Source organism: Pelodiscus sinensis, chromosome 31, assembly GCF_052426305.1.
Source record: "Pelodiscus sinensis isolate ZL-2025 chromosome 31, ASM5242630v1, whole genome shotgun sequence".
In the NCBI taxonomy this organism is placed as follows: Eukaryota; Metazoa; Chordata; order Testudines; family Trionychidae; genus Pelodiscus; species Pelodiscus sinensis.
The window spans coordinates 3,075,804-3,093,306 of record NC_143082.1 but is presented as its reverse complement, the minus strand read 5'-3'; the positions used below and the strand labels follow the sequence as shown (position 1 = coordinate 3,093,306).

General features: G+C 60.4%; 1 protein-coding gene across 1 annotated transcript in view; it reads left to right on the top strand.

Annotated features, from left to right (window-relative positions):
- LOC102457829 (adhesion G protein-coupled receptor E3-like) overlaps window positions 1-17,503 on the top strand; it is a 54,826-nt gene that overhangs the window by 18,645 nt on the left and 18,678 nt on the right. Inside the window, exons 3-7 of the mRNA XM_089774866.1 lie at window positions 1,545-1,700; window positions 5,365-5,520; window positions 6,666-6,803; window positions 11,686-11,835; window positions 14,424-14,579. Coding sequence (XP_089630992.1) covers window positions 1,545-1,700; window positions 5,365-5,520; window positions 6,666-6,803; window positions 11,686-11,835; window positions 14,424-14,579 — 756 coding nt within the window. The remainder of the gene's footprint in view (window positions 1-1,544; window positions 1,701-5,364; window positions 5,521-6,665; window positions 6,804-11,685; window positions 11,836-14,423; window positions 14,580-17,503) is intronic.

Genomic DNA, 17,503 nt, shown 5'->3' with positions numbered 1-17,503 from the left:
GGTTCTTCTTCGAGTGGTTGCTCATGTCCATTCGAAATACGTGTGTTCACCACGTGCACCGCATCTTCCGGAGCGTTTTCCCTAGCGGTACCCGTAGCGCCGGCAGGGTGCCCCCTGGAGTGGCGCCACCATGGCGGGGCATAAGTACCCCTGCCAGCGCTGCCCCACCTCAGTTCCTTCTTACCGCCGTCACGTCGTTGGAGCGTCTCTATCTCTCTCTTAGTTAGTCAATGGTTCCCGTTCTCACAACTCATCTGTAAATAGTTCTATTAAATAGATAGTTAGGTTCTTTGTTTTCTTCCTCCCCCCCTCCCACGTTGGGGGTGAGGAATGCCAGGGCCTCAGGGCTTCAAGACGTGCGCTGACTGTGGGAAGTTTATGCCCAGAGGCGACCCACATGACAGTTGCCTTAAGTGCTTGGGTGAGGCCCATCTCGCAGTCACTTGCAAGATCTGTAAGTCCTTCAGGCCCCGCACTAGGAAAGAAAGAGTTTCCCGCTTGAAGCTTCTCCTCATGGAGACAGCGCTTCAACTGGTGCCGCCGGAACAGCCTACGGTGCGCAGAGCACCAGCCTCCATGTGTGAGGCCACTCACCGGCACCGGGCGTCGGCGTCGAGGTTCCGGCACCGGTCTCACTCTCCCCCGTCCAAGAGGGTGAAGAAGTCCCGGGGAAGATCCCCTCGGTTAGGCACGGCGGTGCCGGCTCACTGGTACACAAGTCGCCTGTAGTGCACTGCAGTCGCCAGGGAGACCCTGATAGTCCTGGGCGCCTCCCCCCACACTGCCCATCCACGCCAGACACTTTTGAAGTGGCGCAGGACCTAGTCTCACGACCTCCCCACTATCGTCGGTAGAGTCGGAAGGGTTGTGGTCGCCCTCGCCAGAGGCTTAACTGCTTACGGCTTTGCCCAAGCATGGCCCAGGTCGGCATGCTAAGGCAACTCATGCGTCGGGACCACCCCAGGTGGGGTCAGTACCGATTGCCGCCACGACACCGTTCTCAACGCCGGGTCGTCAGTCCCGGTCAGCTTCGGGCCGTGCTCATACTTCGGTGCAGCTGAGCTCCTTGCTAGCCCCTCGCCTGGCGGTACCGGTGCCGTACTCCCGCAGCCATGTGGCTTCCACTCAGGCATCTCTCTCCACGGCACCAGGCCTCCTGGAGTCGTCATCTGTCTCCGCGCCCTCGCAGGCATTGGCTTCAATCCGATGGCAGTCGGCGGGCCCTACAGCACCGCCACCGTGCAGGGGTGTTGTCAAGGCCCAATCCACCCATTACACTGGGTTAGGGGGCAGGGCCCTTACACTAGCTCCAGGTTGGCTGGGGAGACCCCTGCACAGGATAGGGTGGGGGAGGGGCTGTCAGAGGCCATGACCCTGCCAGAGCGGCCCAGCAGGGTTCAGTGTCATGAGTCTGGCCTGTGAGTGCTGAATGCTCAGGGCACCGGTCACCTGGGTCCTGGGGCTCCTGCTGCCAGGTCAGTGTGGGGGGGCGAACGGGGAACGTCTCCCTGCCAGGGCTGAGCAGAGCATCACTCCTGTTGCAGATATCGACGAGTGTTCGGCATCCTATCAGGAAATCTGCGGACCTGATGCAATGTGCCACAACCTGCCTGGGAGTTACTACTGCACCTGCTACAGTGGCTACGAGTCCAGCTCTGGGAAAGCCAGATTCCTGAACGCAAGTGAGGGCAGCTGCCAGGGTGAGTTCTCCCTTGGCCTCCACTCTGCCCTGCTGGGACCCCCTGCCCACCCTCTCTGCTCATCCCAGGCCTGGTGCTGCACGAGAGGCTGCAGCCAGCTGCAGTAAAGGCCCCAGATCCGCTCACTGAGCCTGTGAGAAGCTGTTCCCCCACCATGTGGCGGGGGGGGGGGAGGATTCCCCCTTCCTCAGTCTTTGGTTTGGGAACAAATCGCTGGGTTTGCAGGGAGGCTCCAGGAGAGGGGAGGGACCCTCACTGGTCCCAGCTCGCAGCCTCCTGCTGCTAGTGCCCCCTGAGCCTGGGACGAGGCCTGTATGGACCACAGATACAGCCCAGCGTGCGCTGCCCCGTGGGCCTGGGGAGCAGGCAGCAGGCGCAGCACTAGGTTCCCCAGCCACGGCCTGATCAGAGTCACCAACTTTCTAAGAGCAGAAAATCGATCATGGCAGCCTCACGTCTTCCCCAAGGCCCCGCCCAGCTCCGCTCCTTACCCAAGGCCCCATCCCCCACTCACTGCATTCCCCTACCTTGGTGGCTCGTTCCACCCCATACTCACTGCCACCAATAGGGATACAGAAGTAGGTGGGGGCTATAACTGGGGTGCAGGCTCCTGGTGGGATCAGACGAGGGGTTCAGGTGCAGGAAGGGGGGATGGGTTGGGAGTTTGGATTCAGGAGGGGCTGAGGGCTCTGGTTGGCCCTGCAGACTCTGGGGTGGGACTGGGGATTAGGCGGTTTGAGGTAGAGGAGGCGGCTCCAGGCCGAAGGATTTGCAATGCAGGAGGGGGCTGCAGGTTGGAGCGGGGAGTTGGGATGTGGGAGGGGTGAGGGATCTGGACGGAGATGCTGGCTCTGGGTAGGGGCGGGGGATGAGGAGTTTGGGGTGCGGGAGGGGCTCTGGGTTTAGGGGTTCAGGGTTGGGTCAGGTGCTGGGCTCAAGAGTTCGGGAGCGGGGGTGTAGCTCAAAGGGCTGCTTGCTGGATGTGCAGTGAGGCTAAGCCAGGCCCCCTCCTAACCTAATTCCACGAGGTGTAACTGTTAACTCAAACAGCTTAGTTTGAGTTAACCTTTGACTGCCGCTTGTAGCAGTTAATTCGGACTACGGGGATTTAAAAATGGCGCCCAGACGGGGAGATGCAAATAAAGCCTGGGATATTTAAATCCCGGGCTTTGTTTGCAACTTTGAATGCCTACATTAGCCTCCCTAGTTCGAACTAGGGGGCTAGTGTAGACATACCCTTTGAGACTGAGCAATTTACAGCTCAAGCCTGAAGAACCCCCGTGGTGAGGCACCAAGCCAGTCACAAGGAGTCGGGCTGTTTGCCACGTTGTCCAGCAAGGAGTCACCCAGCTAATCCCCTTAGACACCCCAGCACCTCTGGGCCACAACCAGCACCCTCCTTACACCGATGGGAGGGTATGAAAACCAGTTACCAGCAATCTGAACAGATTCTTCTGATTCCAAAGGGCCAGCCACATTCCAAGGGTAATTCATACCCGAGAAAGAGAGAGAGAAAAGCTTGAGAGTAATATTGTTGAAGGAGTCAAATTACACACCCCAAACGCACCGCTCCTGGCGCAGGCTGGTAGCAGAGGTGGATTGATCAGCTGTTTGATAAGTATCCGGAACACGCCCTCGGGATCACTCATTGGGCTTCCCGGGTCCAGTTCATAGCAAAGATGCTTCAGAAGTGACGGGCTGAATGAAGACAAATGGAGGAACCTTTGGGGCCCTTTTACACCCCTGCCCCTGTGGAGGGAATTCCATTGTTCTCCCTGTGTGAAAGCACCCCACTCGAGGTGCATTGTCAGTGAAGTGACACTAGTCACATGTGGGCAACCCCCCCATTAAGGTGGGCGAGGCCTGTTGATCCCACAGAAGCCAACATTTGCAATACAAGCACAGAGCCACCACATACAGAAATGGTACCTGCCCAGGAGCAGTATGAACAGAGCCAGCGACTCACGAGCTTTCCACAGACACCTTACTTGGCCTCAGTGACAAGGAGTCCTGTAGTACCTTATTGACTAACAAATTTATTGGCGCATAAGCTTTCATGGGCAAAGACCCACTTTGTCAGATGCATCACTTGGCCCCGTTGCACAAGGTTTGGTGCAGACACAGGATAGTGGTTGCAGCCTTGTTAGGCGTGTTCGTATCAGTATCCAATAGTCACAGGGCGGCACCAGGACTGGTGGGGACTCGCCTGCCTGAGCCCTGCAGGGCCACTGACCGGACTTTGAACGGCCCCATCAGAAATGCTGCTTGGAGCCACCAGGGTCCTTGTTCGACTGGGCATCTGGTCGAAAACCGGTCACTCTCCCATGATCCCCCACGCATTAGCCTCAGGAGCTGAGAATAGTCACAGTGTCACGTTACTGGATTTTGAGGGGAGCAGCCAGATCACTGCTGTACCCAAATGGGAGGGAGTGTTTGGCCAAAAAGTTGGTACAAAGGGGGCCATGTGAGATGTCAACTTAAAGCTTACTTTCTTCTTATTCTATATGTGCTATTTATGTAATTGTATAATATCTGTGTGTGAAGTTATAAATACGTACTCTGTGGTGATGCTGAAGGATTCTCTGTCTGAGGCAGAGCAATGGGCTGGGAATGTTTGCTCATGGACATGATAATGAGTAAAAATCCAGGGAACAATGGACCTCTGGAGGCAAAAGACACACCTGGCCACTGGCCATGTGACTGTCCCCAGCTTGGAAGAAGCGAGGAGGGGGTATAAATATGCCATGTGGCCAACTCCATCTTGGTGCTCAGCTCAGCCATTCATCCCAGAGGCAGCAGTGCAGGGATCAAAGAGCTGGAAAGAACTGTGGACCCATCCTGACGTAGGATGTTCACCAAAGACTTTTAAGCCAGCAGTTATAACATCTCTGCTGCAAGCCTGCATTGAGAACTGGGAGATTCGGTGCATGTAATGTATGATACTTTAACAACCTTACTCTCTTGCTTTTCTTTCTTGTAGTAATAAACCTTTAGATGTTAGATTCTAAAAGATTGGCTCAGCATGATCTTGTGGGTAAGGCCCAGAGGGTAAATTGACCTGGGATCTGTGGCTGGTTTCTTGGAATTGGACAGAACTTATTCGGGGTAGGTGAGATTGGGCTCTAAGACCCCCCAACTGTGTATGAGGCCCGGGGCCATCTGGGGCACGGGTATTGCTGGAGTGGTGGAGGGGTTTTGCTCGTGAGGCTTCAGGCAGGCAGGTGAAGTGCTCTGTGGGACTGGTTTGTGGCCTATTTGGGAAGTTTTCCAGTCAGGGTGCTGTAAGGAGCCCCAAATTTGAGCAATTCGCCCTGAGCGGACGCCCTCAGCTGTGCCCAGACCTGGCCTGGTCCGTCAAACACAGTGCAGGGGTGTGGCCATGCCCCACCAATTCCTATGATCAGGTAGGGGACAGAGCCCTTACCCTAGCTCCAGGCTGGCTGGGGAGACCTCTATACAAGATGGGGGAGAGCCTGTTAGAGGCCATGACGCTGTCAGAGCAGCCCAGCAGGGGCTCAGTGTCACTGTGAATCCGGCCTGTGAGTGCTGAATGCTCAGGGCACCAGTCACCTGGGTCCTGGGGCTCCTGCTGCCAGGTCAGCGCAGGGGGGTGAACGGGGAACGTCTCCCTGCCGGGCTGAGCAGAGCATCCCTCCTTTTGCAGATATCGACGAGTGTCAGGGGCCCAATCCAGTAAACTGCGGACCCAACGCCAAGTGCAACAACCTGCCTGGCTATTACTACTGCAGCTGCGCCGATCGCTACGAGTCCAGCACTGGGAAAGCGAGTTTCCTGAACGCCAGTGAGAACAGCTGCCGGGGTGAGTTCTCACTGGCGCTGACCCAGTGCCTGCTTCTGATGGGCACAGCAGCTGCATTGGCTGTGTGGGGGAGACACGTGTTCCCCGAAATGGGACCCCGGTTGTGGTATGACAGCGAGAGCCAGGACAGACGGGAGCTTAGGCTCCGTATGCTGCTCTTGGAAAAGGCTTTACAGCCTAGTGCAGATCCCAGCAGTGAAGGGTAGATACCCCTGTGGCGAGGTGCCCCCCCCCCCGCACAATTCGGCCGTGGGTCGAGCCTATACACCCACAGGCTCGGAGGCCTAGTCCAATACAAACGCAGGCCCCGCTCTAGTCCAGGCTCTGGGAGGATGGGGTAGGGCCCCAACCCAGGGCCCTATTAGTGGTGGGTGGTTCCCACCACTGGCTCGGTGGGGAGTTCTCCCCAAAACGCGCCAAGCCTGCCACGGGTTTCCCTGCCCCTTGCCCTGGGTGGCTTCCTACCCCAGCCCCCTGGCCAATGGAGACCCCACCTGCAGGCGCTGGGCTGACGGCGGCCCTGACGTTGGCAGGCACGACGTTCGGGGGCAGCAGCGACGGGGCGTCCACTGTGGCTGGGCGGGCTGCCCACCGTGGTTGGCGTGGTCGCGCTCGGCCTGGGGACTGTAGCGGCGGAGGTGGCAGGGCTGGCAGTGGCTCCGGTGCTTGGGCAGTTCCTCCCTCCCCAGAGGCCAGTCCCAACTGAGCCATCTCCCTGGCCTTTATATCCCGCCCGCAGTTGGAGCATGCCCAGCACTGCTGCGGGGGCGGGGCCTGTTCAGCCCAGCAGGCCAGTTCGCTCCTCCCGTGGCCAGTGCCGGGCTGGACCGCCCCGTCACACCCCCATTCGGAGATCCGCTTCCCCAACGTGACACAGACCGTTAGCGGAGCGTCCTGCAGAGCCCGCCCGCCCCTGCCTGCCTTACGCCTGGGTGGGCTCCTCCCTCTCTTCCACGAGGGCGCGAGGGGCTGACGGCGCTCACCAGTGACCAGGCCCCGCTCGCCCCAGCCCGGCTGAGGAGCGAGGAGGAGACGAGGGGCCGAAGAGCTGCCGGGAGCGCATGGGCAGGGGCCCGCAGGGCGTGAGATGAGCCGGGGGAAGGGGCAGACGGCGCAGGGCGGCTCACTCTGGTTTCCATTCCCAGCAGGTGCCTCTGAGATCTGCCCTGACCTAATCTGCCCACGAAATGCCAAGTGTGTGAACAGCACCCACTGCGCCTGCCTGGAGGGATTCCAGTCACGAGGGGGTCGCTTCTTCACCGGCCCACTGGAGACCTGCAACGGTAACGGGGATCCCCGTCCGACCCCAGATGGCTCAGGCACTCGAGGGGGGGCAGCAGAGTCCAGGGAATGAGGGAGGGTTGGGCAGTGGGTCACTAGTGTTTCACAAGGCCTGGCAGGCCCATCTGGGGCGGTTGGGTCCCCCCGCAGGGAGGCAGAGCTCTGGGAGGGTTTCGTTGCAGCCACACACTGTGCGGGTTGACAGGCTGGCAGGGGAGGTGCCGCCCCACCCGTGTGGGGGACGGGGCAGTCGCTGAGGGGCCTGGGAGATTTGAACAGGCCTGGGGTTCATGGCTGGAGCAGCACATTCCGCACTGTCCTCCCCACCCGCCATGGGCCAGTTCTGCAGCTCCCATTGGCTGGGGCCTGTGGCCAGTCTGAGCGGCTGGGGCGGTGCCTGTGGCAGTGGTGAGTGGAGACCCCTCAACCCAACAGAGGAGCCACTGCCGGGGGGGGGGGGGCTTTCAGGAGCCATCCAAGGTAAATGCCACCCCCAACCTCCTCCTGCTCCCTGACACCCTCCCCCAGCCTAGAGCCAGACTGCACAGCCAGGCTGCCTCCTAGAGCCATTGCTCCCCACCCCCTCCCTCACCTGAATTCCCTCCCAGAGCCTCAGCCCCACCCCCAGTCTTCTGAAAGTGAGGGTGGGAAGAGCAAGGGAGGACAGGAGATAGACTGGTGGGTGGGGCCTCAGAGGAGGGGCGGGGCCAGGGCAAGGACTTCAGGTTTGTGTGGTCAGACAGCTGGCGACCCCCTTGGGCAGCAGGCGGGAGCCCTGGCCGTGCCGGCAGTGCCCACAGCAGGGCAGGGGGCAGCTCCCGGGGCACCCTCCAGCACAGCTGCAGCACTGCCCAACCGGCGCAGTTTGTGCCTTCGTGGGGGCTCATTGACTGTTGGGCCCCGGGGCCCGGAATCGCTGCCAGTGGGGCTGGGCAGGATTCTGCGGGCGCTGAGCACGTCCTGAGGGATGCTGAGTTCCCGCAGTTCAACGGGAGTCGAGGTTGGCCCCCAGCGTTCCTGGAGGTGACCAGCCCCTTGCAGGAGCGGGGCCAGCACTGGGCAATACAACCAGAACCATCGCCTGCTCTGAGGGAGGCTTCCCCAGTGCCCGGCTGGCATAGGAGGGGAGCTGGGCACAGCCGAGTGTTCGGTCGCTGCCCAAACTGCTCAGGGAATTCTTTCAGATCCACCCGAAATGGGAAAGTTTTTATTTTTTAGAGAAAAACAAACAAAAAACCAACCAGGGAAAACGGTTTCCCGTCAAATGGAAAGTTTTGTTTCCGTTTTGGCCACATCTGAACTGAAAGCTTCCGGGACACACAAAGGAGCAGGGGCTGCTCTCCTTCCCTCCCCCCGCGTACACCGTAGATCTGTGTTTGGAGTCCTGAGCTGGGATGTGAGAGCCGGGTTCAAGGCCCCCTGGATGACTTGGGGCAGGGTCTGAGCAGTCGCCCACATCTCAGGGGAGCTCCTGGGTGGTCGCGTGCTCTGGGGGGCTCTCGCTCCCTGTCTGCTGTGGAAGCTGTTCCAGTCACAGAGGCACTGGAAAGACCCCAGCGATTCCCCCAGGTGCTAAGGAGCAGCCAGGAGAGGGAGGCCGGGTTCGCAGGGCAGCCTGGGAAGCGGGAGGCTCTTGTGCCCCCAGGTGTTACTCAGGAGGGCGCTGGCAGAGGCGAGGAACCTGGCCGTCAGGTTGAAAAGCTGCATGGGACATTCCCAGGCCTGAGCCCTGTGAGGACAACACAGCAGAGTGAGGGGGGACTTGAGAGCAGCCTGCAGGGGGGTCCAAAAAGGCTGCAGAGAGTCTGTCCTCAGTGGTGCCAGGTGTCCGGTTTTTGGGCCCTCTGTCCAGTAAAACAATTCAGAAAATACTGGATATGTGCAATGTGCGGCTTTTTTCTGGTTTTCCGGCTGGGCGCCCGACGGAAGCCTGGTGGGGGGAGGGGAGTGGCTGGGAGGCGGGGCGCCATCTGCGCTGGGAGCCTCTGGTTGTGTCTGATGAGGAGGGGAAGCCCGGTCCCTGCTCCTGAGCGCTGGTCAAGCGTGTGGTACAGCCGCAGCTGGACTCGCTGGTGCTTCGCTGGGACCGTGCACGTGCCTGAGTCAGTCCCACTCCCCACCGGCTGGGAGGAGAATGGGGGGGGAGGGGTTAGGAGCAAATCGGCCAGTGGGGAGCGGGACTGACTGGTGGGGACCGGCTGGTCGGTTCTCCCCACTTCTCTTCGTGATCTTCCCCGGCCAGCCTCGCTACACCCAACGACCCCCTAACTCCCCCAGCCAGCCCCGCTACCCCCGCCCCTCCCCCCAGCCCTGCTTCTGGCAGCCAGTTCTTCCTTTCTCCTCCCGATCTCCCCAGGCTAGCCCCTGCTTCCGACCCCCCCCCCACCAGCTCTGTTTCCAGCGGCCAGTTCTCCCCTCCTCCTCTCTATTTCTCCCAGTCAGCCCTGCTGCATCCCCCCAACCAGCTCCGCTTCCTGCCGGCCAACTCCCCACTTCCTTCCAGCCAGTCCCCCCCCGCCTGCCCCCAATCAAGTGTGTTCAGTGTATTTTTTTAGAGTACCTGGTAACCCTAGTGGCAGATGGCAGAATGAGTAGAAACGGACTCAAGCTGCAGTGGGGGAGGTCTAGGTTGGATATTAGGACAAACTAGGGTTGCCAGGCGTCCGGTATTGTACCAGACAGTCCAGTATTTGCGCTCTCTGTCTGGTAAAAAAAATCAGACAACACCGCACACGTGCAATGTCCGGTATTTTCTGATTTTTCCAGCTGTGCACCGGATGGAAGCCTGGCGTGGGTGGGGGGAGCGGCTGGGAGTCCCAGCTGGGAGGCAGGGCCGCTGGGAGCCCTTGGTTGAGCGTGAGGAGGAGTGGAAGCCTCCTCCTCGCTCGTGTGTCGCCGGGACCCTGTGTGGGACAGACAGCGCCCCGGGATCTGCAAGTGCCCAGGTCAGTCCTGCTCCCTGCCGGCTGATTTGCTCACACCCCCTCCCTTCTCCACCGGCTGGTTCTCCCCTACTTCCCCTCCTGATCTTCCCCGGCCAGCCCCCCTGCACCGCTCCCCAGCTCTGCTTCCTGCCGGTCGGTTCCTCTTCCTGATCTCTCCCAGCCTGCCAGCTCTGCTTCCCGCCCCCTTCCTCCCGGGCCCCCATTCCTCCTGGCCAGCCCTGTGGCCCCTGACCCCTTCCCTTGCCAGCTCTGCTTCCCGCCCCCTTCCTCCCGGGCCCCCATTCCTCCTGGCCAGCCCTGTGGCCCCTGACCCCTTCCCTTGCCAGCTTTGCTTCCCCCCCCTTCCTCCCGACCAGCCCCACACCTCTCCCGGTTGGTCCCTTCCCCCCCACCCATGATCAAGTGTGTCCGGTTTTTTTGGGGGGGGTCTGTCTGGTAACCCTAGGACAAACTATTTCCCTAGGTGGGTGTGGAAGCACTGGGCTGGGTTCCCTAGGGAGGGAGTGGAGTCTCCATCCCGAGAACTGTTTGTCACAGCTTGACAAAGCCCTGGCTGGGATGATTGAATTGGGGTTGGTGCTTCTTTGGGCAGGGGACTGGACTCGGTGACTCCTGAGGTCTCTTACAACTCTTTTATTCTACGACAAACGTTGCTGGGTCCTGCAGGTGCCAGCTCCCACCAGCCACGGCAGCTCAAGAGCCACTGCAGGCACTGCTGGGCAGCTCTTGGGAGGATCATTTATCCGGCGGCTGGGGGCTTTGGGACGGAGTCGGAGTGAGGGTAGAAGAAGCGATCGGCTGTGACCCCGACTGCTCTCCAAGTGTGCGGGGGCCGGGATCTCCCTGCCACAGCCCTTGGATTGGGAACAAATCGCTGGGTTTGCAAAGAGGCTCCAGGAGAGGGGAGGGACCCTCACTGGCCCCAGCACGCAGCCTCCTGCTGCTAGTGCCCCCTAGGCCTGGGAAGGGGCCTTGTATAGGGACCCCAGACACAGCCCAGTGTGCGCTGCCCTCTGTGTCCCTAAGGCCTGGCCCCCTGCAGCCCAGCATGTCTGAGTCTCCCCTGCAGCCAGCTGGGTTGTTTCCAGTTCAGAAGCCCCCTTCTTACAGCTGAGCCTCCAATATCCTCCTAGAACAACCCCTCCCCTGTACACTGTTTTGCCTGGGCTCCTCTGTTCTCGGCCTCTCCACCCCTCCGCCTTTTGTTCCCCCCTAGCTGGTACCAGCTGGGCAGGTCACTGAGGTCTCCTCTCTGCAGCCCACTGGCCTCCCTCTGGCCAGACCCGGCTGTGCCCTCCGAGCTGCCCAGGAGCAGTATGAACAGAGCCAGCGACTCACGAGCTTTCTCCAGACCCCTCACTTGGCCCCGTTGCACGAGGTTTGGTGCAGACACAGGGCAGTGGTTGCAGCCACGTTTGGCGTGTTCGTATCAGAATCCGATAGTCACAGGGAGGTGCCAGGACCGGTGGGGACTCGCCTGCCTGAGCCCCACAGCCCCACTGACCGGACTTTGAACGGCCCCGTCAGCAGCGCTGCCAGGAGCCACCAGGGTCCCTGTTCGACCAGGCGTCTGGTTGAAAACCGGATACTTGGCTTTCAAGTATCCACCCCGTTGGTCCAGGGAGCAGGGAAAAGCCACCGTGCAGGGGGTGTGGCCATGGGCCAGTCCACCCGCTACGCTGGGTTAGGGGGCAGGACCCTTACACTAGCTCCAGGTTGGCTGGGGAGACCCCTGCACAACATAGGGTGGGGGAGGGGCAGTCAGAGGCCATGACCCTGCCAGCAGGGTTCAGTGTCGCCATGAGTCTGGCCTGTGACTGCTGAATGCTCAGGGCACCGGTCACCTGGGTCCTGCGGCTCCCGCTGCCAGATCAGTGTGGGGGAGGCGAACGGGGAACGTCTCCCTGCCGGGCTGAGCAGAGCATCCCTCCTGTTGCAGATATTTATGAGTGTCAAGATCAGAAAACCTGCGGAGACTTCACCAGGTGCTACAACCTGGCTGGGGGTTACTACTGCACCTGCATTGACGGCTACGAGTCCAGCTCTGGGAAAGCCAGATTCCTGAACGCCAGTGAGGGCAGCTGCCAGGGTGAGTTCTGCCGTGACCCCCACCCTGCCCTGCTGAGACCCCCTGCCCACCCTCTCTGCTCATCCCAGGCCTGGTGCTGCACCAGAGGCTGCTGCCAGCTGCAGTAAAGGCCCCAGATCCGCTCACTGAGCCTGTGAGAAGCTGTTCCCCCACAAATACGCCCCTCACCATGGAGAGAGGGGGGCAGGATTTCCCCTCCCTCGATCTTTGGTTTGGGAATAAATCGCTGGGTTTGCAGGGAGGCTCCAGGAGAGGGGAGGGACCCTCACTGGTCCCAGCTCGCAGCCTCCTGCTGCTAGTGCCCCCTGAGCCTGGGACAGGCCCTGTATGGACCACAGATACAGCCCAGTGTGCGCTGCCCCCTGTGGGCCTGGGGAGCAGGGAGCAGGCGCAGCACGAGGTTCCCCAGCCACGGCCTGATCAGAGTCGCCAACTTTCTAAGGGTATGTCTACACTACCCCACTAGTTCGAACTAGCGGGGTAATGTAGACATACCCAACGAGCAGAAAATAAAACACGGCAACCTCATGTCTTCCCCAAGGCCACGCCCCTGAACTGCTCCTTTCTCAAGGCCCCATCCCCCACTCACTGCATTCCCCTACCTTGGGGGCTCGTTTCACCCCAGACACACTGTCACCAGTTGGGATACAGGAGAGGGTGGGGGCTATAACTGGGGTGCAGGCTCCGGGTGGAATCAGACGATGGGTTCAAGTGCAGGAAGGGGGGCTGGGTAGGAGTTTGGATTCAGAAGGGGCTGAGGGCTCTGGTTGGCCCTGCAGACACTGGGGTGGGGTTGGGGATTAGATGCTTTGAGGAACAGGAGGGGGCTCCAAGGTGAGGGATTTGCAATGCAGGAGGGGGCTGCAGGTTGAAGCAGGGATGTGGGAGGGGTGAGGGATCTGGACGGAGATGCTGGCTCTGGGGAGGGGCGGGGGATGAGGAGTTTGGGGTGCGGGAGGGGCTCTGGGTTTAGGGGTTCAGGGTTGGGACAGGCGCTGGGCTCAGAGTTCAGGGGCAGGTGTAGCTCAAGGAGCTACTTGCTGGATGTGCAGTGAGGCTAAGCCAGGCCCCTGCCTAACCTGGCCCCGCGCTGCACCCTGGTAGTTGCCAGCATGCGCGTTAGGAGGCTCCACAGGCTGCTCTTGCCCACTGGCGAAGCGGCTAATGGGGTCTGGGCAGCGAGACCGGCCCCGTGACCCCACGTAGGAGCTGGACGTGCTGGCGTGGGTGTCTGGGGGCATCACTGAGAGGGTCCAATTAGGGCAAATTGCTTTGAGACTGGGCAACTTATGGCTCAAGCCTGAAGGACCCCCATAGTGAGGCACCAAGCCCGTCACAAAGGGCCCTGCTGTTTGCCACATTGTCCAGCAAGGAGTCACCCAGCTAATCCCTTTAGACACCCCAGCACCTCTGGGCCACAACCAGCACCCTCCTTACACCGATAGGAGGGCATGAAAACCAGTTACCAGCAATCTGAACGGATTCTTCTGATTCCAGAGGGCCAGCCACATTCCCAGGGTAATTCAGACCCAGGAAAGAGAGAGAGAGAAAAGCTTGAGAGTAATATTGTAGAAGGAATCAAATTATACCCCCCAAACGCACCGCTCCTGGCGCAGGCTGGTAGCAGAGGTGGATTGATCTACAGTTTGATAAGTATCCGGAACACGCCCTCGGGATCGGTCATCGGTCTTCCCGGGCTCAGTTCATAGCAAAGATGCTTCAGAGGTGATGGACTGAATGAAGACAAACGGAGGAATCTCTGGGGCCCTTTTACACCCCTGCCTCTGTGGAGAGAATTCCATTGTTCCCCCCATGTGAAAGCACCCCACTCGAGGTGCATTGTCAGAGAAGTGATGATAGTCATGTGAGGGCAACCCCTCCATTACAGGTGGGCGAGGACTGTTGATAGTCCACCAGAAGCCAACATTTGCAATACAAGCACAGAGCCACCGCACATACAGAAATGGTACCTGCCCAGGAGCAGTATGAACAGAGCCAGCGACTCACGAGCTTTCCACAGACCCCTCACTTGGCCCCGTTGCACAAGGTTTGGTGCAGACACAGGACAGTGGTTGCAACCATGTTTGGCGTGTTCGTATCAGAATCCAATAGTCACAGGGCGGTGCCAGGACCGATGGGGACTCGCCTGCCTGAGCCCCCCAGCCCCACTGAACGACGCCGTCAGCAGCGCTGCCTGGAGCCACCAGGGTCCCCAGTTAACTGGGTGTCTGGTTGAAAACCGGATACTTGGCTTTCAAGTATCCACCCCATTGGCCCAGTGAGCAGAGAAGATCCACCGTGCAGGGGCTGCGACCATGCCCCATCCATTCCCTGTGATCAGGTTGAGGGCAGGGCCCTTACCCTAGCTCCAGACAGGTTGGGAAGGCCCCTACACAGGATGGGGGAGGGACTGTCTGAGCCATTGATGCTTCCAGAGCAGGCTAGCAGGGGCTCAGTTTCACTATGAATCTGGCCTCTGACAGCTCAGGGCACCTGGGTCCTGGGGCTCCCGCTGCCAGGTCAGTGCAGGGGGGTGAATGGGGAATGTCTCCCTGCCAGGGCTGTGCAGAGCATCCCTCCCATTGCAGATATTGACGAGTGTTCAGGGGCCAATCCCGTACCCTGCGGACCTAACGCCAACTGCATCAACCAGCATCAGTATTACTACTGCACCTGCGCCGATGGCTACAAGTCCAGTTCTGGGAAAGCTAGTTTCCTGCACGCGAGTGAGAACAGCTGCCAGGGTGAGTTCTCCCCTGACCCCCACCCTGCCCTGCTGAGACTCCTCCCCACCCTCTCTGCTCATCCCAGGGCTGGTGCTGCAACAGAGGTGGCTGCCACCTGCAGTAAAGGCCCCTGATCCGCTCACTGGGGCTGTGATCGGCTGTGACCAGCGACTGCTCCCCCAGTGTAGACAGGCCACAATCTCGCCTGGCTCGGCCTTTGGGTTGGGAATTAGTTGCTGGGTTTGCAGGGAGGGTCTGGAGGAAGGGAGGGACCCTCACTGCCCCCAGCACTCAGCTGCTAGTGTCCCCTGAGCGTGGGACAGGGCCCTGTGTGTGGGCCAGAGATTCAGCCCAGCGTGCGCTGTCCCCGCTGGTCCGGGGGAGCAGGAGCAGGGAGCAGGGGCCTGATCAGCGTCGCCGTCTTTCTAAGAGCAGAAAACCAAACACTGCAGCCTCTCTTCTTCCCCAAGTCCCGCCTCTGCCCCGCCCCTCTTGTGTGACCCCACCCCTCACTCAGCACACATCTGGTCCCTTTGTGCCTTGCTCCTTCTACCCTTGCTCATTTCCGATGGCTGGAACGGGCAGTTGGGATACAGGAGGGGCTCGGGGCTGTAACCGGGGTGCATGCTCAGGGTGGGGCCAGACGAGGGGTTGAGGGAGCAGGAAGTGGTCCTGGGTGGGACAGGGTTTGTGTTTGGGAGGGACTGAGGGCTCTGGTTGGCCGTGCAAACTTTGGGGTGGGGCTGGGTTTAGGGGTTTGAGGTTCAGGAGGGGGCTCCTGGCTGAGGGATTTGTAATGTGGGAGGGGGCTGCAGGTTGGAGCAGGGGGTTGGGATGTGGGAGGGGTGAGGGATCTGGACGGAGATGTTGCCCTTGGGTGGGTGTTTGGGGATGAGGCGTTTGGGGTGCAGAAGAGGCTTCTGTGTTTAGGGGGTTCAGGGTGGGACAGGTGCTGAGGCTCAGAATTCATGGGTGAGCTTAACACAAGGGGCTCCTGCTCAGCTGTGCAGCCGGGCTCCCTGCCTAACCTGGCTCCATGTTACACCCGGTTGTGTCCAACAGCCTCAGCGCCTGGGCTGGGGCAGGCGTGTGGAGAGTCTCTTGGGGTATGTCTACACTACAGCGCTAATTCGAATTAGCGCAGCTAGACTTAAAAACTAGTTCGAATTAGCGTTTTGCTAATTCGAACTAGCGCGTCCACACTGATTGAACGCTGGGGCGCACTTAAGGGCAGCTGAAACCGGTTCTGGCAGGGCATCAGGTTAGTAGTTGCTTTGTGTGGCTGCTGTCTGAGGCTATCTGAGGCTCTTGCTTAAAGGGACCCCCCTGGACAGCCGGTTCTCAGCTTTTCCGCTTGCTTGCCTACCTCACCGAGGGACAGCAAAGCGTTTTTCTCTGCGCCTGTCTGTGTCGGTGCTTCCCTTTGGGGACGCTGCCGCAGTTGGCAACATGGAGCCAGAGCTCGCCCTGGGCTTTCTGGTGCAGTTTTTGGACTTGCTGCTGCAAGCCTGCCAGCAATGGCTGGATGCTGCCTGGCACCACCTGGTGCACGTCAGCCTCCCTGGGAGCTGTGGAGGAGCCGCAGCAGTGCCCAGATGCCAGCGTGCCCTGCCACATCTGGCGTCTGGACACCAGCAGCGACTGGTGGGACCGCATCATCCTGGAGCGCTGGGGAGACAGACAATGGACCCAGAACTTCAGGATGAAGAGGGACACCTTCCTGGAGCTCTGTGAGTGGTTCGCCCCTGCTCTGCGGCGACGGGACACTCGCATGAGGCCTGCCATCCCCCTCCAGAAGTGTGTGTCCATCGCCCTCTGGAAGCTCTCCACACCAGCCAGCTACCGATCCGTCGGGAACCAGTTCGGCGTGGGGAGATCCACCATCGGAGCAGTGCTCATGCAGGTATGGCACTCACCGGCCACTGGGCCGGGGGGGAGGGGGGGCTGCAAGGAGGGGATGGGCCGTCCCAGGGAAAATGAGGAGTGGGGGGTGGAGGAGGCGAAAGTGCCCCGCATCGGAGGGGTCGGTCTGTTCCGGCCGTACTACACGCTGCCTGGGGGGGTTGCTTCCGGGAGTGGGGCACGGGGCAGTGCCAGGGCATGAACACTCCCAGCCACCCGGGCGCCCCAGTGATTAGTGGTTTGCTGTGTCTCTCTGCAGGTGGTCAAGGCCATCAACCAGGTGCTGCTCCGCAGGGTGGTCTGGCTCGCTGACCCGGAGGCCGTCATCTGGGAGTTCAGCGCCCTCAGCTTCCCCAATTGCGGGGGAGCCATCGACGGGACGCACATCCCCATCCGTGCCCCGGAGCACCAGGCCTCCCAGTACGTCAACTGAAAGGGGTACTTCTCTGTCCTCCTGCAGGCCGTGTGTGACCACCGGGGACAGTTCACGGACATTAATGTGGGCTGGTCCGGCAAGGCACACGACACACGGGTGTACCGGAACTCCTACGTGTGCCAAAGGCTACAGGCCAGGACCTTCTTTCCCGACCGCCACATCAGGGTCGGGGACGTGGACATGCTCGTCTGCCTGGTGGGGGATGCGGCCTACCCCCTACAGCCCTGGCTCATGAAGCCATACACGGGGCACCTCAACCCCTCCCGCCAGGCCTTTAATGTGAGGCTGACCAGGGCCCACATCGTGGTTGAGGGGGCCTTCGGCCGACTGAAAGCCAGATTTCGATGCCTCCTCACCCGTCTCGACCTCGCAGAGCACAATATCCCTCCCGTGGTGGCAGCATGTTGTGTGCTGCACAATTTGTGCGAGAGGAAAGGGGAGGCTTTCCTGCCAGCCTGGATGGCTGAGGCTGAGTGCATGGCTGGCCACTACGCTCAGCCCTGCACCGCCGCCATCTGGGAAGCCCAGCGTGGGGCCGTCCAGATCCAGGAAGCCCTGTGAGAGAGCTTCCATGTGGAGGAGGAGGACTGAACTCTCCCTGCAT